Genomic DNA, 23602 nt, shown 5'->3' with positions numbered 1-23602 from the left:
GTCCTTCAATATCTCCCAGAGTTTGCTTAAACTCATGTCCATTGAATCAGTGATGCCATCCATCTCATCTTCTCTCACCCCGTTCTCTTCCTGCCCTCAATCTTTCCCAGCATCAGGGTCTTTATCAGTCAGTTAGCTCTTCGCATCAGGTGGCCTAAGTAAGTATTGGAGCTTCAGCATCAGTCCTTCCAATGAATATTCAAGGTTGATTTCCTTGAGGATTGACTGCTTTGATCTCCTTGCAGTCTAGGGGACTCTTAAGCGTCTTCTCCAACAACACAGTTCAAAAGCATCAGTTCCTCAGTGCTCAGCCTTCTTTATGGTCCAACTCTCACATCCATACATAACTACTGGAAAAATCATACCTTTGACTCTCAGACTGTTGTTGGCAAAGTGATGTCTTTGCTTTTTAATATGCTGTCTAGCTTTGTCATAGCTTTTCATCCAAGGAGCAGGTGTATTTTAATTTCATGGCTGGAGTCACCATCTGCAGTGATTTTGGAGCCCAAGAAAATAAAATCTGCCACTGTTTCCACTTTTCCCCATCTAATTGCCATGAAGTGATGGGACCGGATGCCATGATCTTAGTTTTTGAATGTTGAGTTTTAAGCCAGCTTTTTCACTCTTCTCTTTCAGCCTCATCAAGATGCTCTTTAGTTCCTCTTTGCTTTCTGCCATTAGGGTGGTATCATCTGCACATCTGAAATTGTTGATATTTCTCCTGGCAAATTTTATTCCAGCTTGTGAGTCATCAAGCCTGGCTTTTTGCATGATGTACTCTACATATAAGTTAAATAAGCAGGGTGATAATACACAGTCTTGACGTACTTCTTTCTCAATTTTGAACCACTCCATTGTTCCATATCCTGTTCTAACTGTTGCTTTTTGACCTGCATACCTGCTTTCTCAGGAAGCAGGTAAGGTGGTCTGGTATTCCCACCTCTTTAAGAATTTTCCACAGTTTGTTGTGATCTACAGAGTCAAAGGCTTTAGCATAGTCAATGAAGCAGAAGTAGATATTTTTCTGGAATTCTCTTGCTTTTTCTGTGATCCACCTGATGTTGGTGATTTGATCTCTGGTTCCTCTGCCTTTTCTAAATCCAGCTTGTACATCTGGAAGTTCTCAGTTCACATACTGTTGAAGCCTAGCTTGAAGGATTTTGAGCATGACCTTGCTAGCATGTGAAATGAATGTAATTCTGTGGTAGTTGAACGTTCTTTGGCATTGCCTTTCTTTGGGATTGGGATGAAAATTGACCTTTTCTGGTCCTGTGGCCACTGCTGAGTTTTCCAAATTTGCTGGCATGTTGAGTGCAGCACTTTTACAGCAGCATCTTTTAGGATTTGAAATAGCTCAGCTGAAATTCCATCACCTTCACCAGCTTTGTTCTTAGTAATGCTTCGCAAGGCCCACTTGACTTCATACCCACTCTAGATGAGAGTGACCATATCATAGTGTTTCTCCTGGGTAGTTTAAGACCTTTTTTGTACAGTTCTTTTGTGTATTCTTGCCACCTCTCCTTAATCTCTTCCACTTCTGTTAGGTGCTTGCCATTTCTGTCCTTTATTGTGCGCATCTTTTGCATGAAATGTTCCCTTGGTATCTCGAGTTTTCTTGAGGAGATCTCTAGTCTTTCCCATTCTATCATTTTCCTGTATTTCTTTGCATTGTTCTCTTAAGAAGGCTCTCTTATCTCTCCTTGTTATTCTTTGGCACTCTACATTCAGTTGCTTATATCTTTCCCTTTCTCCTTTACTTTTCACATCTCTTCTTTTCTTAGCTATTTGTAAAGTTTCCTCAGACAACCATTTTGCCTTCTTGGATTTCTTTTTCTTTGGGGTAGTTTGGTCACTGCCTCCTATACAGTATTACAAACTTCTGTCCATAGTTCTTCAGGCAGTCTGTCTACAAGATATAATCCCTTGAATTGATTTGTCACCTCCACTGTAAGATCATAAGGGATTTGATTTGGGTCATACCTGAATGGTCTAGTGTTTTCCCTTCTTTCTTTAAGTAAAGTCTGAATTTTGCAGTAAGGAGCTCATTATCTGAGACACAGTTAGCCCCAGGTCTTGTTTTTGCCGACAGTATAGAGTTTCTCCATCTTTGGCTGCAAAGAATATAATCAATCTGACAGGTTTTTATGTGAACATATTTATTTCTCTTGAGTAAGTAATTAGGAATAGGCTGCTAGAAAAGTGGTGACAAGATGATAACTCTTGTTATCAAGATGTTAAAAAATGTCCAGACTGTTTTCTTAAGTGTCTATGCAATTTTTCATTCCCACCAGTAGTACATGAGAGTTCTGTTGCTTTGCATCTTCACCAATACTTGGTGTACTCAGTAAACTTTCGCCATTTTAATAGGTGTGTAGTTTTAGCTTTTACGGCTTTAATTTGCATGCCAGCAGCTGTGTGAGAGTACTAGGTCTCTTAGCTAGTCACTTGTGCTCTTTTGGTATTTGTAAAAAGGATGCATGTCTTAGAACACGCAGCCTCCATTCTAGAGTCATGAATAGAGCAGTTGTTCTAACAGGGGCAAACTTTGTTCCCTTAGAAATTTGGCAGTGTCTGGAGACATTTTTTAGTAGTCAAAACCAGAGAGTATACTACTGGCTTATAGTTAATTAGAGGCCAGTGGTGCTTCTGAACAGTTTACAGCATAGAAGACACCAGCTTTCCCCCCCGCCTCACCGCCAAACAAGAATTATCTAGCTCAAAATGTTTATAGTGTCAAGGTCAATAAACCTTGAATTAGGGCAGCCAGCACATCAAATATTAAAGTCATACACCAGATTTCTTTGTATTAAGGATGAGATATTAATTCTGTTAGGTGATCATTGAAAGGCCTGTGAGATGGAAAATTGAGGATGTTTCGTTCTAGCAAATGTGTTCACAGCCAGGCAAGTCCAAAAAGTCCATTTTGTCAGTGTTCAACGATTCATTAAATGATAGTTTTCTTTTGGCTGTATTTGAATGGGTTTTTAAGAGTATGTATAACAATGATAGTTTTCTTTTGGCTGTATTTGAGTGGATTTTTAAGAGTATGTATAACAGCTCTAGATATGATTGGTACACATTAAATAATTATTAAATACCTAAATTAATATGGGAAACTTGGTAACCTCTGATAGAAACACATTGATTTATCATTGAGACCAGTGTGGAAGAAGCTTTTTTTCCCAGTGTGCCTACTTTGAATTTCCAGTAGAGTTTGGGCCTTTTTGTTTTGTTTTGTTTTGCTTTTATTTGAAATACTTTCTCAGCCTTGTTTTCTATAAGCTCTAGGCATATTCTCATTTTGTTTGCCAGAAGGAAATCCATGTTTTCAGACCAGATGGCTTATGTGTCAGGTTTTCAAGTCCGAGAAAATCATTGTACTTCCTATTGATGGAGTATTCTCTAAGAGCGGGATTACAGAGCTCACTTCTTGAAAATCATTATCCAACTTTAAAATTTCCTCCAAACAATAGTACATTTTGCCAGCTTGTTGCTTTGGACAGAATTATGTTCACCTTAAATATGTAGTTGTCTAAATCCTTAGTTATTACTTTATATTTGCACTTCTCTAAAATCAAAGATGACCATTTGGCTGCTGCTTTGTTCTTTTGGAAAATAATGCATTTTCTTATTTCAACATGTTGATTAAACAATGGAATTGGTCTGCGGTTTTTAATGAGCTCAGTAGTCTTCAAGGGATTGTTCTAAATTCATTTGGAGTTATAAATAAGATCACTTGTTTCCAAGAACATGCAGAGTTCAGCCAGCCCTTAAAATGTCTCTCATTTCTGCTGTCTTCTCAGAAGACCAAGTTGGGTGCAAGGTGGTGAATGAGGTCCTTTATAATTACCATACTGCCCGTTAGAGGGCAGCAGTGTACAGATACGGCAGCCAGAAGACCAAATAGTGTTCAATACTAGATCTTGGGGCATGAGCCTTTCTTGAATTTTCTAAATATAGTTAAATATATTATTATTCAGTAAGTTTAACCCATAATTTGAATTTTATGAAGACTATCTGTACAACTGAAGAATATGAACTTTGTTTTATTTTTTTATTTTTTTTATTTTTTTGCAGAATAAATGGTTTTTAATAAAGGATATGCTTATCACATATCCAACTCTTATAAATCAAAAAGGCCAGTAAACATTAAAATGCTAAAATTAAACCAAGAAATGCAAATTAAAATAATAGTAAGAAAATTTTGGTAATTCAGTTGGCAAATATTGAAAGAAAGGTAACACCAGTGTTTTCTGTGGTGATAATTTTTGTTTTAGGTGCTTATTGTTCTAAATTGTATATGGATTTGGTTATAAGAAGAAAAACACTATTAGTGACGAATAGCTATATCTTTTCTCTAATAAGTGATTTTTTATTTAAACACTTATTGAATACTATTGTTGTTAAAAATACAATATGATGGAAATACATGGGAATAGATGGATGATATGATGGAAAAAGAAGTGGGGTTTTAATTTTAGAAGCTTGGTGTCATGCCATAGAATATGCAATGACTGAACGTTTTTCAGATGAATATACTGTCGACTTTTGGGAAAGAGCTTTAGATTTATCCAGGGGAAATATGTGTGTGTGTTGTGAAGTTTTCCTATAATAACTTGTTCCACTCTCACAAGAAACTTATAAAGTAGGTATTGTATTATTATCTTCCTTACAGATGAGGAAACTGAAACACAAGTAGTAAGAGAATTGATACTACGCTAGGCCACACTACTAGTGAGTGGCTAAGCTAGGATTCAGTCCAGGCAGTCTGACATCAGAGACCATGAGCTAAAAATATTTTGTTGTATTACCCTCTTTCATTGAACTGTTTTAACTTTTCCTTCTGAATTATAGTGCCTCCCATCTCTTTCACATTTTCACTCATAGTCCTGTTTCTGGGCTTCTTGATTTCATTAGCCCTTTAACCCTCAGTGATACTAGTTACCATACTGTATTAAATATTAAAAGTTTATGTAAGTTTTATAATCTGGAGAGTTTGACTTCTCCATTTACTCTTCAGAATTCCCTTGACTATTTTTAGATCTTCAGTCTTCCTTATGCAGTTTAAAATGAACCTGTAACATTACTGAATTTTTGACTAGAAGCAATCAATATGTGTATCTTTATTTTTCTAAACGACCTTAAGTTATTTTTGGAATAAGATAGAAGAATATGTAGTAAGAGAGAGATAAAATATGCTAGAAAAGATATTATCATCACTAAGAAGGTTTCTTTTCTATTTTTATTTTTCCATGTTTTAAAATTCATTTTAATAAATATTATTTACATCATAGGAAATATATTTAGCTTTAATTTTATTATAAAGAAAATAAGTATATATAGAAACAGAAGTAGTGAAGAATATACTTTAAATGACTCAGAACTCAAAATTCACATGAATTACCTCCCCAGCCTGAAAGAATTATCTGTCTAATGAGTTTTAGAAAATTTATATTTATAATTTTTGAGAAGATAAAGTATCTTAGATATTGTGTTTAAAGAACAGAGAACATACTGCTTTTAGAAAAGGGTAAAATTTCAGAAACTCCAGACCAGTGATATTGGTGTTAATCCTGGTGTAAATTTAGAACAGTTTTTTCAGCATATAGTTTAGATAGTGGTGATTGTGAAGACTTGGCTTAGGAATTTATTTATTTTTTTCTGTCTTTACTAATATAGCTTTATATATTAGGGGGAATACAAAATGTATATGAGAGCTACTTTGGCAAGAACAAGTTTTTGACCTGATTTCACCCTCTCAGGAATCATTTAAGAGAGTGTAAGTAGAGGCATAACTTGGAAATATTGTGAGTTGCAGAAAAATATCACAATAAAGTGAGTCATGTGAATTTTTTGGCTTCCCAATGTGTATAAAAGTTGTGTTTACACTATACTGTAGTCTGTTGTGTGCAATAGTATTTGTGTCTAAAAGAAACAATGTACATGCCTTAATTTAAAAATATTATTTTTGTTAAAAAAATAAATGCTAACCATCATGTGAGCCTTCAGTAAGTCATAATCTTTTTGCAATAATAACATCAAAGATCCCTGACCACAGATAACCTTAACACATATAATAATGAAAAGTTTGAAATACTATGTGAATTACCAAAACATGACACAGAAACACAAAGTGAACAAATACTGTTGGAAAAAAATGGTGCTAATAGACTTGTTTGACATAGGGTTGTCACAAACCTTCAATTTGTCATAAAGGTAGTAACTATGAAGCTCAGATGCTGAAGCTGAAACTCCAACATTTTGGCCACCTGATGCACAGAACTGACTCATTTGAAAAGACCCTGATGCTGGGAAAGATTGAAGGCGGGAGGAGAAGGGGATGACAGAGGGTGAGATGGTTGGATGGCCTCACCTACTCAATGGACATGAGTTTGAGTAAGCTCTGAGAGTTGGTGATGGGCAGGGAGGCCTGGTGTGCTGCAGTCCATGGGGTCGCAAAGAGTCGGACACGAGTGAGTGACTGAACTGAGCTGATGAAGCTCAGTAAAGTGAAGTGCAAGAAGACAAGGCGCACTTTTATGGACTTAGGCTGAGCTGTTCATCCAGCATCACATAATGAGTAGAGCAGAAACCAGAACCCAGGCTTTCTGACACTTAAAGGAGTATATTTTCCATTCTGTTACTCACATATGCTCCCTTTAACCTCTACTATGATCCTGCCTTTCCTTTATCTGGGTATGGGCCAAATAATCAGAAAAAATTGTGGGGAGCAGCTCTGGTAGATGATGCTGGTTGGCCATTTTAACTGTCCAGAGAATATGTAGGGCAGTATAGAGTTTAATGCACAACATAAATAATGCAGGTTCCGAAGGAAAAAGAAATTTTCTGGTTTCACCGAATGGTAAATGTAAGAGTTGGCCTAAGAATGATTGTACAGCAGCCTTTCATATGGAGCTATGTAAAAAGTATGGATTCCACTCTGCCTGTAGTATTTGAAATATAATTCTATGTAAGTAGTGGCTGGATAAAACTCCATGCCAACTCGGAGGGTCTATGAAAATATCAGCTGACACAATTAATTTAACTAATGTGGTCCTGATATGTGTTCAACATCGTGTCCCACTCATTATGAATAAGTAGATAATAATTTGATATGCTTTAGCTAGATCACTCTGTCTGCAGTGTTAAAAATAGAGTGAGAGTGGGAGCAAGCGTGGAGCAGGGAGACAGGTTAGGAGACTGGTCTGTAACAGTATGAAAGAGATGCTGACTTAAACCACGGTGTGTTGAAAAGTAGTCAGGTTATAGACATATTTTATTTTTTTTAATTTTTTTTAGACATATTTTAAAGACACAATTTAAAGGTTTGCACAGGAATGGATAATGGGGTATTAGAGAAAGGCGTTAATGATTACTGAAGTGAGGGAGACTGTAGATAGCAGTTTTGGAGGAGATGAATACTAAGTGTTCGTTTTGAACATATATTCAAGATGTTGTTTTAAATCCAAATGGAAACAGTATTTGCAGATTATTGAATATGTGGATATGGAGTTCAGGAGGACACTTACTTGGAGATCAAAATTTGTGAATCATTGTTGTTCTTGTAGTTAAAAATACGAGACTGTAAGTTTTCACCAAGGAAGTAAATGTAAATAAAAAAGAGGCCTGTGGTCTGAGCCCTGGGGTATTCACATAGTTATGAGATTAGGGAGATAAAAAATAGAAAAAGATGTAGCAAGAAATCTACAAACCAAGTGAAGAAAGTGTGTGTTGAAGAGCAAAAAGAATGATCGATCAGCTGTATCAGATGCTGCTGGTAGCTTATATATTCCAGGCCTCTCTATTTTATGGCATATATCTGAATGTATGTACAGTCTCTCACCTGTCTGATTTCAGTTTCTGTCCCTCTGGCCAACAATCTGCCATTGTTATTTTAACTTTTAAATAATCTTACCTATGTTTAATATTGCAGGAGAATCCAAACCCTCATATGGCATTTCAGAAAGTTCCACGCCCAACAGAAGGATCCCACTTGCGAGTTCATATTCTTCCTTTCCCTAAAATTAATGAAACTCGGGTACAGGAATTAATACAGGAAAATCTTGCTAAGAATCAAAATGCACCTCCTGCTTCAAGAGTGGAAAAGAAATGTGTTGTGCCTGCAGGTCCACCTGTTGGTATGTATTTATCCATTTGTTTGTTTTAAAGGTAAACTTTTAATCAAGATATAAGAAACAGGTACTTCCTGGTGATCCAGTGTCTAAGACTCCATGCTCCCAATGCAGGGGGCCCAGCTTTGATCCCTGGTCAGGGATATTATATAATAATGTGAATATTACTTATTATTTACTTACTAATACTAATTTGCTATAATTTCCCTAGATATTACCAGCTTATACTTAAGTGTTGATTATACTTTCACATGGAAAAGAAAATGGAGAAGCCAATGTGTTAGGGTAGTTACTTTTTGAAGGGTTTCATCTTATAAGTTTAATATTCATAACTTAGTTGAATGCTTTCCTTAAAAACACATGAAGTTGGTTTAAATTTTTATCTGCTTGTTTATTTTTGTGTAATCTCTTTACTTTCTTCATTTTCAGTCAACATCAAATTTTTTATATGCATATGAAATCTCTCATTGTAGTCAGTGAGAGAAATACATATGACTCAGTATTTGTCCCTGCATGGACTGCATTCATTTTGAATGAATGAACAAATAAATGAAAGAATGATGAATGAATGAGTGAAAAATGAATGCAGGGACCTCTGTCCAACTTTCTGATTCATTTAAGTTGATCAGAATCAGGATTTTCCTTGTATTAATATTTTTAAAATATGAATGTTTCATCTTACATGATACCCATTTAATATGAATGTAGAATTGCTATGTCACTTGAAGAACCATTCACATTTTGAGAAGTTAATTACTTTCCAGCTATTCCTCAGAGGTGCCAGAGTGATGATGAACAGCTAAAAATAGCATTTGAAAGCCAGAACCTTAAGAAGGAAGACCTGAAAAGTTGAATACCCATAAACCAGAGTTGTTATCAACTGTTAGAAAGCTAGTATTAGAATGCCATAGCTGAGGATTTGGCCAATCCCTGATATATCAAACTCTAAATGAAGAACTTTCTCCTGGGAATGAACTAAGTCATAGTCTCCAAAGGAAAGTAATAACTTCCAGATGGTAAACAGATTCATTATTTTAAAAGGTAGGATTTTTAATGGTTCATCCTAAAGAAAATTTAAAATGCTGTGAAAGAGATTTTAGAATTAAAAATTTATAAAAATAGGTTAAAGATGTTGCTCTCTAAAATATGTGGTCTTACTTGGAGACTGAGACATTTTCTACTCTAAATATAGATCAATTTCAGTTTCTGTGTATGCCACAGACCTCCACATGTGGGAAACTCAGGAGTACAAAATAAAGAACGCACATTTCAGACAGAGAAAGTCATGTGAACTAATCTATTTTACCATCATGGTCATTAATGTTACATAATTTTAAATGATTTCAAGAGAACTAGTAAAAACCAAGATTGATTTCCTGATTCTGATAAAGCACTATAGTTAGGTGCTTAGTTGGGTGATGAGTGCATGGATCTTCTCTGTATTAATTTGTAACTTTGTTTAAGCTCATAGTTATTTCAGATTTTTTAAGTTTAAAAAATTGTTTGAAGAATGTAAAATTTCATGTTGATGAAATGAAAGGAAGGCCAAGAATATGGTATTATGGTTTTTCTTGTTAGGTAAGAGCAATCGTAAAATATAAGGCTTAAGAATTATAGCTACTACCTGATTTGTTTGTTTTTTTTTACCTGATTTGTACAAATGGTATTGTGTAGTTCTTTGTGAAATTATACTTTTTATCTAATGAATACTGATTTAATTTATATCTTCTAGTATTCTTTTAATAAGTTACATTTGTTTTAAGTAATTTTAGCTTATGTAGTACACTAGAATTATCCAATCTTGTAAAGTTGACAGGTACTAAGTTCACAGAACCGACAAGTGACTCTCCCAAGTTTGTAAAGCAATTCTTTGGCCATGATCACTTTTGTTTGTGTGCAGCGCTTCTTCAGGTCACCGATACTCAGATTTTTAGAACCTAATTTTTTGTGGTATGTGGTTTTTCTTTGGTAATATGTTAGAAATATCAGCTTCTTTTCCTATTAGTAGTCAGTCCTCTTAAATATGAGCGTTAGCTGTGTTTGTCATGATCTTGTACCTGATACATTTCTTAGCTATTTGTTTACAACTAAAGGTTAAAAAAAGAGATGTTTATCTTTGTTTAATAAAATTTTACTGTGCAACGTGAATTAATTTGTGTAAGAGATAAGTACAGTATTAGCATCTATCCTGTGAAATTATCCTCAATAAGCTATTGATTAGCCTGTCACTTCACAACATAGAAATGTAATCAAAGTGATGAAGTACCTTCAGTGTCATGTAACAAGGGGGAAAAAAGGCTTACCTGTTTGTCATGTAAACAAAGTCATATAAACTGTAAACAATAATATTCCCCTTGCTTTTATTGTTGCCAAAGAAATTTAATTTGTGTTTTTCTTATATCCCTTTAATAGTTTCAATAATGGATAAAGTGACAACAGTTTTCAACAGTGCACAGAGATTGGAAGTTGTTAGAAACTGCATTTCATTCATATTTGAAAATAAAACATTGGAGACTGAAAAGGTAATAAAATGCCATCATTCCAAAGTAAACATTCATCATGTCCTTTTCAGATTTCTGTGTTTAGCTTGCCAGCTGATCTCTCCTCTATTTCCGTACCTCTTCCTTATAAAGTATTCTTTCATTGTTTTTATCATTTTAAGTGAACAGTGTCTAATATTTAAACTGTTAGCCAAGCCTGAAATATTGATAGTCATTTCCCCCCCTGAAACTTTTAAACATTGTTCATTTAATTCTATTTCGGCATACTATTTAGAAACTTCAATCAGTTCAGTTCAGTCCCCCAGCCATGTCCGACTCTTCACGACCCCATGAACCACAGCAAGCCAGGCCTCCCTGTCCATCACCAGCTCCTGGAGTTTACTCAGACTCATCTCCATTGAGTCGGTGATGCCATTCAACCATCTCATCCTCTGTCGTCCCCTTCTCCTCCTGCCTTCAGTCCTTCCCAGCATCAGGGTCTTTTTCAGTGAGTCAGTTCTTCACATCAGGTGGCCAAAGTATTGGAGTTTCAGCTTCAGCATCAGTCCTTCCAATGAACACCCAGGACTGATCTCCTTTAGGATGGACTGGTTGGATCTCCTTGCAGTCCAAGTGACTCTCAAGAGTCTTCTCCAACACCACAGTTCAAAAGCATCAATTCTTCGGCGCTCAGCTTTCTTTATAGTCCAACTCTCACATCCATACATGACCACTGGAAAAACCATAGCCTTGACGAGATGAACCTTTGTTGACAAAGTAATGTCTCTGATTTTTAATATGCTGTCTAGCTTGGTCATAACTTTCCTTCCATGGCGCAAGCGTCTTTTAATTTCATGGCTGCAGTCACCATCTGCAGTGCTTTTGGAGCCCCCAAAAATAAAGTCAGCCACTGTTTCCACTGTTTTCCCATCTGTTTGCCATGAAGTGATGGGACCGGATGCCATGATGTTAGTTTTCTGATTGTTGAGCTTTAAGCCAACTTTTCCACCCTCCTCTTTCACTTTCATCAAGAGACTTAAAAACATTTAAAATATAATTTTATTACAAAAAATCTAGTTAAAGCAAGTAATGAATTATAAAAATTGTGGTCTTCGTTTAAATATGCCTTTAATGTGTGCTTTAATAGCACATTTTCTTGCTTTCTTTAATAAAACATATTAAACATTAATGTCACCTTTTCTTAGTGACTTGTCATAGTTCTGAGCGTTTGTTACATGGGGCTAGTAAAACTTGTGAAACAAAGTTTTTGTCCACTTCAGTTCAGTTCAGTTCAGTTTAGTCGCTCAGTCGTGTCCAACTCTTTGCGACCCCATGAATTGCAGCACACCAGGCCTCCCTGTCGATCACCAACTCCCAGAGTCTACCCAAACCCATGCCCATCGAGTCGGTTTATCCACTTAATGACCCTCAAGTCTGTGTTTTGAGTTTTTTGGAATCCACTTTTTCTTATGATTGAGTATTAAACAGACTTTCTTTTGCTTCTCTTGCTTTCAATTTTCACACTGTTTCTTGTGCCCCTTGTAACAATAGTAGGACTTCCTATTCTCAGTCTTTTCCTTCCTTCTTATTTGCTCCTTTGTTCTCATTTTATGTTTGCAAAGTTAAATAAGCCTATTGTTAACACTACTTTATGTACAGTAAATCAGGCTCTAAAGGTGAACTGGAAGAGGCATTCTTGTGGGTGAAGAAGTGGAAGAGTTTTAGTATGTAAAATGTGTCACATAAACTAGTCCTGTTTATTTTCATGCTGCCTTACAAATTTAAAAAATCTCACTATAAATCCATGTTGTCCTTGACAGCAAATCAACTCTTTTCTAATTCTAATAGCTCTGTTAAGTGGTTTACAGGATATGTATGAGTTAGCGTGATTTAAAGTTATTTTTTTCCAGTTAAACCTCCTGTTCATGTCTGCCTCTTATGTCCTCAGACCCTTCCTGCTGCACTGAGAGCCCTTAAAGGAAAGGCAGCAAGACAGTGTCTCACTGATGAGCTGGGTTTACATGTTCAGCAGAACCGGGCAATACTAGATCATCAGCAGTTTGACTACATAATAAGGATGATGAACTGTACTCTACAGGTAACCTTTAGTTCTTTCAAATTTCTCTTCTCATTTGAGAATAATACTTTTTTCCCCAGGCAGTTCAATAATTACTAGTATATCAGGTTCTTAAACCTTCCACATCTGATAATATGAAGAGCTGATATTCGTAGCATTTCTGTTACAAACACTTATGTATTGCTTAGCATAAATATTAGGAGTCTTTTTATTCTTCCTTTTTTTTTTCTTGAAAAATACTAGGTTATTTTACTAGTTCTATAAGTGTTTGTAACATTCAGTTCTATATTACTTAATGTCTATATTTTTGTTTTCGCTTTTCAGTCAGTTTTCAGTTGTACTGTTAAAATAGAGGGCAATGAATGGTGGGTAATCCAAATGATAAATGAATTATTCAGTTCATAATCTATTTCTTAACCTATGTATATGGGTATTAATTGTATCATTTTTTTTCTTGGGTTATAGTTGCTTTACAGTGTTGTACAACGAAGTGAATCTATCTGTTTACATATATATATATCCCCTCCCTCTTCACCCTCCTTCCCACCTCCTCCATCCCACCCCTCTAAATCATCCCAGAACATGAAGCTCAGCTCCCTGCATTATACAACAGGAACAACAGATTCCACTAGCTATCTGTTTTACACATGGCGATACACATACATCAGTCCCCATTTCCCAATTCATCCCTCCCCCAACACCCCGCTCCATGCCCACACTTCCATTCTCCATGTCTTCGTCTCTGTAGACAGGTTCATCTGTACCATTTTTCTAGATTCCACATATATGCGTTAATATACATTATTTGCTTCTCATTCTGACTTAACTTCACTCTGACTCTGGGTCCATCCTGTCTGTACAAATGACCCAATTTTGTTCCTTTTATAGCTGAGTGATATCCCATTGTGTATATGTTCAGTTCAGTTCAGTTGCTCAGTCTTGTCTGATTCTTTGCAACCCCATGAACTGCAGCACACCAGGCCTCCCTGTCCATCACCAACTCCTGGAGTCCACCCAAACCCATTTCCATTGAGTCAGTGATGCCGTCCAACCATCTCATCCTCTGTTGTCCCCTTCTCTTCCTGCCCTCAATCTTTCCCAGCATCAGGGTCCTTTCATATGAGTCAGCTCTTCACATCAGGTGGCCAAAGTATTGGAGTTTCAGCTTCAGCATCAGTCCTTCCAATGAACACCCAGGACTGATCTCCTTTAGGATGGACTGGTTGGATCTCCTTGCAGTCCAAGGGACTCTCAAGAGTCTTCTCCAACACCACAGTTCAAAAGCATCAATTCTTAGGCTCTCAGCTTTCTTTATAGTCCAACTTTCACATCCATACATGACCAGTGGAAAAACCATAACCTTGACTAGATGGACCTTTGTTGACAAAGTAATGTCTCTGCTTTTTAAGATGCTGTCTAGGTTGGTCATAACTTTGCTTCCAAGGGGTAAGCGTCGTTTAATTTCATGGCCGCAATCACCATCTGCAGTAATTTTAGAGCCCCGAAAAATAAAGTCAGCCACTGTTTCCACTGTTTTCCCATCTATTTGCCATGAAGTGATGGGGCCAGATGCCATGATCTTATTTTTCTGAATGTTGAGCTTTAAGCCAGCTTTTTCACTCTCCTTTTTCACTTTCACAAGAGGCTCTTCAGTTCCTCTTCACTTTTTGCCATAAGGGTGGTGTGTCATCTACACATCTGAGGTTATTGATATTTCTCCCGGCAATCTTGATTCCAGCTTGTGCTTCATCCAGCCCAGTGTTTCTCATGATATACTCTGCTTATAAGTTAAATAAGCAGGGTGACAATATACAGCCTTGACGTACTCCTTTTCCTATTTGGAGCCAGTCTGTTGTTCCATGTCCATTTCTAACTGTTGCTTCCTGACCGACATACAGGTTTCTCAAGGGGCAGGTCAGGTGGTCTGGTATGCCCATCTCTTTCAGTTTTCCAGTTTATGGTGATCCACACAAACGCTTTGGCATAGTCAATAAAGCAGAAATAGATGTTTTTCTGGAACTCTCTTGCTTTTTCAAGGATCCAGCAGATGTTGGCAATTTGATCTCTGGTTCCTCTGCCTTTTCTAAAACCAGCTTGAACATCTGGAAGTTCATGGTTCACGTATTGTTGAAGCCTGGGTTGGAGAATTTTGAGCATTACTTTACTAGTGTGTGAGATGAGTGCAATTGTGCGGTAGTTTGAGCATTCTTTGGCATTGCCTTTCTTTGGGATTAGAATGAAAACTGACATTTTCCAGTCCTGTGGCCACTGCTGAGTTTTCCAAATTTTCTGGCATATTGAGCGTAGCACTTTCACAGCATCATCTTTCAGGATTTGTTTATATGTACCACATCTTATTTATCTACATCTGCTGATGGATATTTAGGTTGCTTCCATATCCTCCGTATTGCAAATAGTGCTGCAGCAAATGTTGGGATTGCTGGCTTCTATGGTGCTGTGTGCTGTGCTTAGTCATTCAGTTGTGTCTGACTCTTTGTGACCCCATGGACTGTAGCCCGCCTGACTCCTCTGTCCATAGGGATTCTCCAGGCAAGAGTGTGTTGCCGTGCCCTCCTCCAGAGGGTCTTCAACCCAGGGATTGAACCCAGGTCTCCTGCCCTGTAGGCAGATTCTTTACCGTGTGAGCCACCAGGGAAGCCCAGGAATACCAGAGTGGGTAGCCTGTCCCTTCTCCAGGGTAACTTCCTGACCCGGGACTTGAACTGGGGTCTCCTGCATTGCAGGCAGATTATATGGTAGTTCTATTTTTAGTTTTTTAAGGAACCCCCATACTGTTCTCTATAGTGGCTGTATCAATTTACATTCCTACCAACAGCACATGAGGGTTCTCTTTTCTCTGTATTCTCTCCAGCATTTATTATTTGTGGATTTTTTTGATGATGGCCATTCTGTGAGGTAGTAGTTTTGATCTACATTTTCCTAATAATTAGTGATGTTGAGTATCTTTTCATGTACCTCTTGGCCATCTGTATGTCTTCTTTGGAGAAATGTCTACTAAGGTCTTCCTTATAATATACATTAATGTCTTAGGGTACTACTGTTATATTTTTTTTGCAGGGTGTATTTATCTTTTCAAATGCATTTCAGATAATATCTTTCTCAGAAATTCTAACTTAAAAGCTAGAATGAAAAATGTAATCTTGTAACAAGCACTTTGTGGTTTGTTAAAGCAAATTAACAAGATAAGAGATAATTCACCTCTACTGGAAATAAATTCTTATTTTAGAGTGTAAGAGACTAGCTATAATAGTTTATCATATCAAACATTAAATGCATCCTAAATGTTTACCATTTGGATATAAATTAATGTAAGTATGGTAGAATACTTCTTTGGAATACTGTTAGGCTACTAAAATAAAAGAGTTAGCTCTGTAATATGTACCTATAGGAAAAAACTTCTGTTACATGTTGTGAGGTGGGCACACAGGAAGATACATAAGGTAGTGCTTGGTCACTCAGTCGTGTCTGATTATTTCTTTGCGACTCCATGGACTGTAGCCCACCCGGCTCCTCTGTCCATGGGGATTCCTTCAGCAGGAATACTAGAGTGGATTGCCATGCCCTCCTCCAGGAAATCTTCCCAACCCAGGGATTGAACCCAGATCTCTTGCAGTGCAGGCAGATTCTTTACCATCTGAGCCACCAGGGGTACATAAGGTAGATATAATTCTATTTTGACCTAAAATTATATGTATGTATGTATATTATAATGAAAATCTAGAAGGATATTTACACTAAATCCTTAGTAATGATTATCTCTGACATATACAGTTTGGAAGAGTTTTGACTTCCATTTAAACTTTTCTCTGCTTGAAACACACACATACACATAAGCATAATTAAATTATCTAAAACATATAACAAGGATTTTTTATAACAGAAATGGATTCTCATTTTTGTAGGAAGGAAATTATTGAAACTTTATGAGAAGAATAAGACATAATTTGTTTGCTGTAAAAATCACAAGTCTTCTGCTACTTCTGTTCCTTTGTTTCAGTTACTTTGATACTGTCATTACAGAGAACAAAAGAATTTGATTAAGAGATCTAGGTTACCAGAAGTGCTAAAGTTAGATAATATCCTGGCTCCCTCTACCTGGTGATAAAACTGAAAAAACTATTTTAGGAGGCTTTTTTCCATTTGTATTATATGCACTGTAATTAACTGAAGAACTACATTAGAAGGCTTTCTCTAAACTTAATTTTTGTATAAACTAATTAGTAATTGATTACAGAATAACCAGGTACCCTTGGGCTAGAAAAATACTCCTTTTCATTTGAATAATCATATTCTGTTGGGGGAAGCTTGGGTTTGTTGTTGTTGCTGCTTCCAATTGCACCTGCACTAATGAGCTCTTAATGTTTTGTAATTCAGTATTTCATAAAATTAGATCTTGTCTTTGTTCCATTATAGAGAGGCTCTTTTCAGTTTTAAACGGGTTCATATGTGACTTTTATTTTAATGAATCACTTATTTACCAACTTGGGATTTATTAATATTTATATTCTTGTTACAATACTTGTGGGGATTTAGCATAACATTCTGAACATTTTTTTACAAAAGCATAGAGTTTCAAGGCTGAGAGGCCAAACATCTGTGTTGGTGTTTTAAAATAGAAACATTAAATGAACTGAGTTTTAGGTAGTGATTCAAAAACTTTAGTAATTTTTGCTTGTCATGAAGTTATCCTGTAGTTTCTGTCCTCAGGGGAAAATTAAATGGAACATGAGTACTGCCAAGGGGTTATTTTGTTTATCATGTTCTTTCAGTGCCAAGATAATTTTTTAAAGGACTGGTTTATGGAGATTATAGGTTATTCCTATATTTTCTCATATCAAATAACTGATCTTATTTTCGTTTTTTTTTTTAATAACTGAGATTACTATATATCTCTTCAAACATATCATGGGTTTAACTCTTTTCATTTTAGCAGATATATAATTTTTTCATGTAAGATTTTAGCTAAGATCTTTTAACGGTAAATTATAACTTAAAAACCCAGTGAAGTACTCCATTTCCAGCCTTATAATAATAAACCGCAGGGTATGAGGGACCCTGTCACTAATGTAGCAATAGATCTTAGAAAATTGCGACAGCAAAACCCCATGATTTTTATATATCGTTTTTCCTAAGAAGAAAAGGAAATCTCTAAAAGACCTCTCCTCTATTCTCAAGAATAAGATACGTAGGGAAAACCAAATTCTGAGTAATTAGCAGTTGGGGAAACCAGATACATGAGCTCATTTAAGTCTTGACTTCTGTAAAGAGAGCTGGTTAAACCTGAGAGCTTTATTTACCTCAGGGTAGGACATTGGAAGAAGAATGAAATAATTCCTCTTCAGTGGCATACCCCTTACCCTTGCCTCCAGAAAAAGAAATATAAATGATTTTTAGAATTTATTAAATTCAGCCCCAATTTAGGCAGTCAGGGTTCCCACTGATAAACTTTAGTAAGATGTGAAGTCACAATTTTAAAATGACCAAATACCAAAGAAATGAGCCAGTGTGAAATAGTGTTAACAGAAACAAACAAAAACAGATTGAAGACCTCATAGGCTTTATATATTGGAATTATCCAATTTGAATATATAATAATTCAAGTATTTAAATAAAGGATTGAATACAAAATAAGCAGATAGTAAGAAACTAACAAGATGGCTAGATAAGTTTAGATTATATAATCAGTAAAGTAAAACATCAAAGGATATGGAAAACCCAGTATCATTAATATGTCAGTTCTCCACAAAGCAACCTATAGCCTGAATGCAATTCCAATAAGAATTGCAGCAAACTTTTTCTTAGAAATTAACTGGATGATTCCAAAATTTATGCTGAAATGCTGAAGACTTAGAGTGGCCAAATCAATCTTGAATAAGAACAAGTTGGAGGACTTAACCTTACCTGGTTTCAAGACTTAATATCAACCCACAGTAATCAAGATAGTATAATACAAAAAAAAAAAAAAAAAAAAGATAGTGTAATACTGACATGTCAAATAGATCAATGGAAAGGAACACCCAGAAATTAGACTTGCATTTATGGGAAATTTGTTAAAGGCACCAAAGCAATCCAATCAGGGGAGGAAAGTTTTTTCCACAAATAGTGCTGGAAAAGTGAATATCCATATGAAAGAAACTGAACCTCAACCTCTACTTCATATCAAACACAAGGATTAACTTGAGGTAGAGCAAAGACATAAACATAAAATAGAAAACCACAAAGTTTTTAGGGGAAAGCATGGAATAGTTTCATGGCTTGGGAATTTAATTAATAATTAAATTATTAATTGAATCTTTTGCCACTTATAATTTCTATAACTGGCAAAAGTTTCTTAGGTCACAAAAAGTGATAACCAAAAAAAAAAAAAACATGATTATACTTCATAGAAATTAAAACATATGCTTATCAAAAGACAGAATTAAGAAAATTAATATTGAAGACTAGGAAAAATTATTCCAAATATATATGTGACAAAGAACTGACGTCATGGTTATATAAAGAACTCCTGCAACTTAAGAAGAAGAAGCCAAACCATTTTTTGAAAATGGACAGCTTAAACAGACACTTCACAAAGTAAGATATGAAAATGGTCATGAACTAGTCAGTGTCAGTCATCCAAGAAATACAAAGTGAAATCATTATGAGATAATATTATATAACTACGAGGATGCCTAAAATTAGAGATATTGGCAATACCAAATGTTGGCAGGGTTTTTTTTTTTTTTTTTAATTTTTTTTTTTTTAATTTTTTTTTTTTTAATTTTAGTTGTAGGCTAATTACTTTACAATATTGTGGTGGTTTTTGCCATATATTCACATGAATCAGCCATGGGTATACATGTGTTCCCCATCCTGAACCTCCCTCCCACCTCCCTCCCCATCTCATCCCTCAGTGTCATCCCAGTGCACCAGCCCTGAGTACCCTGTCTCATGCATCGAACCTGGACTGGTGATCTATTTCATATATGATAATACACATGTTTCAATGCTATTATCTCAAATCATCCCACCCTCGCCTTCTCCCACAGAGTCCCAAAGTCTATTCTTTACATCTGTGTCTCTTTTGCTATCTCACTTATAGGGTCATCATTACCGTCTTTCTAAATTCCATATTTGTGTCTTAATATACTGTATTGGTGTTTTTCTTTCTGACTTACTTCATTCTGTATAATAGGCTCCAGTTTCATCCACCTCATTAGAACTGATTCAAATGCATTCTTTTTAATGGCTGAGTAATATTCCATTGTGTATATGTACCACAGCTTTCTTATCCATTTGTCTGCTGATGGCCATCTCAGTTGCTTCCATGTCCTGGCTATTGTAAGCAGTGCTGTGATGAACACTGGGATACATGTGTCTCTTTCAATCCTGGTTTCCTCGGTGTGTATACCCAGCAGCAGGATTGCTGGGTCATATGGCAGTTCTATTTCCAGTTTTTTAAGGAATCTCCACACTGTTCTCTATAGTGGCTGTATTAGTCTGCATTCCCACCAACAGTGTAAGAGGGTTTCTTTTTCTCTGCACCCTCTCCATCATTTATAGTTTCTAGACTTCTTGATAGCAGCCATTCTGAGTGGCGTGAGATGGTACCTCATTGTGGTTTTGATTTGCATTTCTCTGATAATGAGTGATATTGAGCATCTTTTCATGTGTTTGTGAGCCATCCGTATGTCTTCTTTGGAGAAATGTCTGTTTAGTTCTTTGGCCCATTTTTTGATTGGGTCATTTATTTTTCTGGAACTGAGCTGCAGGAGTTGCTTGTATATTTTTGAGGTTAATCCTTTGTCTGTTGCTTCGTTTGCTATTATTTTCTCCCAATCTGAAGGCTGTCTTTTCACCTTGCTTATAGTTTCCTTTGTTGTGCAAAAGCTTTTAAGTTTCATTAGGTCCCATTTGTTTATTTTTGCTTTTATTTCTATTACTCTGGGAGATGGGTCATAGAGGATCCTGCTGTGATTTATATCAGAGAGTGTTTTGCCTATGTTTTCCTCTAGGAGTTTTATAGTTTCTGGTCTTACATTCAGACCTTTAATCCATTTTGAGTTTGTTTTTGTGCATGGTGTTAGAAAGTGTTCTAGTTTCATTCTTTTACAAGTGGTTGACCAGTTTTCCCAGCACCACTTGTTAAAGAGATTGTCTTTTCTCCATTGTATATTCTTGCCTCCTTTGTCAAAGATAAGGTGTCCATAGGTTCATGGATTTATCTCTGGGCTTTCTATTCTGTTCCATTGATCTATATTTCTGTCTTTGTGCCAGTACCATACTGTCTTGATGACTATGTCTTTGTAGTAGAGCCTGAAGTCAGGCAGGTTGATTCCTCCAGTTCCATTTTTCTTTCTCAAGATTGCTTTGGCTATTCAAGGTTTTTTGTATTTCCATACAAATTGTGAAATTATTTGTTCTAGTTCTGTGAAAAATACCGTTGGTAGCTTGATAGGGATTGCTTTGGGTTGTATACTCATTTTCACTATATTGATTCTTCTGATCCATGAATATGGTATATTTCTCTATTTGTGTCATCTTTGATTTCTTTCATCAGTGTTTTATCGTTTTCTATGTATAGGTCTTTTGTTTCTTTAGGTATATTTATTCCTAGTATTTTATTCTTTTCATTGCAGTGGTGAATAGAATTGTTTCCTTAATTTCTCTTTCTGTTTTCTCATTGTTAGTGTATAGGAATGCAAGGGATTTCTGCGTGTTAATTTTATATCCTGCAACTTTACTATATTCTGGAGAAGTAAATAGCAACCCACACCAGTATGCTTGCCTGGAAAATCCCATGGACAGAGGAGCCTGGTAGGCTGCAGTCCATGGGGTCACAAAGAGTCAGACATGACTGAGCGACTTCGCTTCACTTCAGTTACTATATTCATTGATTAGCTCTAGTAATTTTCTGGTGGAGTCTTTAGGGTTTTCTATGTAGAGGATCATGTCATCTGCAAATAGTGAGACTTTTACTTCTTCTTTTCCAGTCTGGAGTCCTTTTATTTCTTTTTCTTCTCTGATTGCTGTGGCCAAAACTTTGAAAACTATGTTGAATAGTAGTGGTGAGAGTGGGCATCCTTGTCTTGTTCCTGACTTTAGGGGAAATGCTTTCAATTTTTCACCATTCAGGATAATGTTTGCTGTGAGTTTATAATATGTAGCTTTTATTATGTTGAGGTATGTTCCTTCTATGCCTTCTTTCTGGAGGGTTTTTATCATAAATGGCTGTTGAATTTTGTCAAAGGATTACTCTGCGTTTATTGAGATAATCATATGGTTTTTATTCTTCAATTTGTTAATGTGGTGTATCACTTTGATTGATTTGCAAATATTGAAGAATCCTTGCATCCCTGGTATAAAGCCCACTTGGTCACGATGTATGATCTTTTTAATATGCTGTTGGATTCTGTTTGCTAGAATTTTGTTAAGGATTTTTGCGTCTGTGTTATCAGTGATATTGGTCTGTAGTTTTCTTTTTTTGTGTCATCTTTGTCTGGTTTTGGTATTAGGGTAATGGTGGCCTCATAGAATGAGCTTGGAAGTTTACCTTCCTCTGCAGTTTTCTGGAAGAGTTTGAGTAGGATAGGTGTTAGTGCTTCTCTAAATTTTTGGTAGAATTCAGCTGTGAAGCCATCTGGTCCTGGACTTTTGTTTGTTGGAAGATTTCTGATTACAGTTTTGGTTTCTATGCTTTTGATGGGTCTGTTAAGATTTTCTATTTCCTCCTGGTTCAGTTTTGGAAAGTTATACTTTTCTAAGAATTTGTCCATTTCTTCCAAGTTGTCCATAGTTGCTGATAGTAAGTCTCTTATGATCCTTTGTATTTCTGTGTTGTCTGTTGTGATTTCTCCATTTTCATTTCTAATTTTGTTGATTTGATTCTTCTCCCTTTTACTCATGATGAGTCTGGCTAATGGCTTGTCTATTTTATTTATCTTCTCAAAGAATCAGCTTTTAACTTTGTTGATTTTGGCTATGGTCTCCTTTGTTTCTTTTGCATTTATTTCTGCCCTAATTTTTATGCTTTCTTTCCTTCTACTAACCCTGGGGTGCTTCATTTCTTCTTTTTCTAGTTGCTTTAGGTGTAGAGTTAGGTTATTTATTTGATTTCTCTCCTGTTTCTTGAGGTAGGCTTATATTGCTATGAACCTTCCCCTTAGCACTGCTTTTACTGAATCCTATAAGTTTTGGGTTGTTGTGTTTTCATTTTCATTTTTCTATGCAAATTTTTATTTCTTTTTTTATTTCTTCTGTGATTTGTTGGTTATTAAGAAGTGTGTTGTTTAGCCTCCATATGTTTGTATTTTTAATAGTTTTTTTCCTGTAGTTGACATCTAATCTTACCACATTGTAGTCAGAAAAGATACTTGAGATGATTTCAATTTTTTTGAACTTACCAAGGCTAGATTTATGGCCCAGGATGTGATCTATCCTGGAGAAGATTACGTGTGCACTAGAGAAAAAGGTGAAATTCATTGTTTTAGGGTGAAATGTCCTATAAATATCAATTAGGTAACTGGTCCATTGTATCATTTAAAGTTTGTGTTTCCTTGCTAATTTTCTGTTTAGTTGATCTATCCATAGGTGTGAGTTGGGTGTTAAAGTCTCCCACTATTATTGTGTTACTGTTAATTTCCCCTTTCATACTTGTTAGCATTTGCCTTACGTATTGCAGTGCTCCTATGTTGGGTGCATATATATTTATAATTTTTATATCTTCTTCTTGGATTGACCCTTTGATCATTATGTAGTGTCCTTCTTTGTCTCTTTTCATGGTCTTTATTTCAAAATCTATTTTATCTGATATGAGTATTGTTACACCTGCTTTATTTTAGTCTTCATTTGCATGAGATATCTTTTTCCAGCACTTCACTTTCAGTCTGTATGTGTCCCTAGGTTTGAGGTGG

At 35.9% G+C, this 23602-nt stretch overlaps 1 protein-coding gene across 2 annotated transcripts in view; it reads left to right on the top strand.

Moving 5' to 3' along the window:
• Nucleotides 1–23602, top strand: part of SBF2 (SET binding factor 2) — a 486293-nt gene that overhangs the window by 277558 nt on the left and 185133 nt on the right. For both annotated transcript variants that reach the window (XM_070473374.1, XM_070473375.1), the window contains exons 14-16: nucleotides 7934–8138; nucleotides 10545–10654; nucleotides 12561–12710. In XM_070473374.1, coding sequence (XP_070329475.1) covers nucleotides 7934–8138; nucleotides 10545–10654; nucleotides 12561–12710 — 465 coding nt within the window. The remainder of the gene's footprint in view (nucleotides 1–7933; nucleotides 8139–10544; nucleotides 10655–12560; nucleotides 12711–23602) is intronic.

The sequence above is a fragment of the Odocoileus virginianus genome, chromosome 10 (assembly GCF_023699985.2).
Source record: "Odocoileus virginianus isolate 20LAN1187 ecotype Illinois chromosome 10, Ovbor_1.2, whole genome shotgun sequence".
In the NCBI taxonomy this organism is placed as follows: Eukaryota; Metazoa; Chordata; class Mammalia; order Artiodactyla; family Cervidae; genus Odocoileus; species Odocoileus virginianus.
This window is presented reverse-complemented; position numbering and strand designations above follow the sequence as displayed.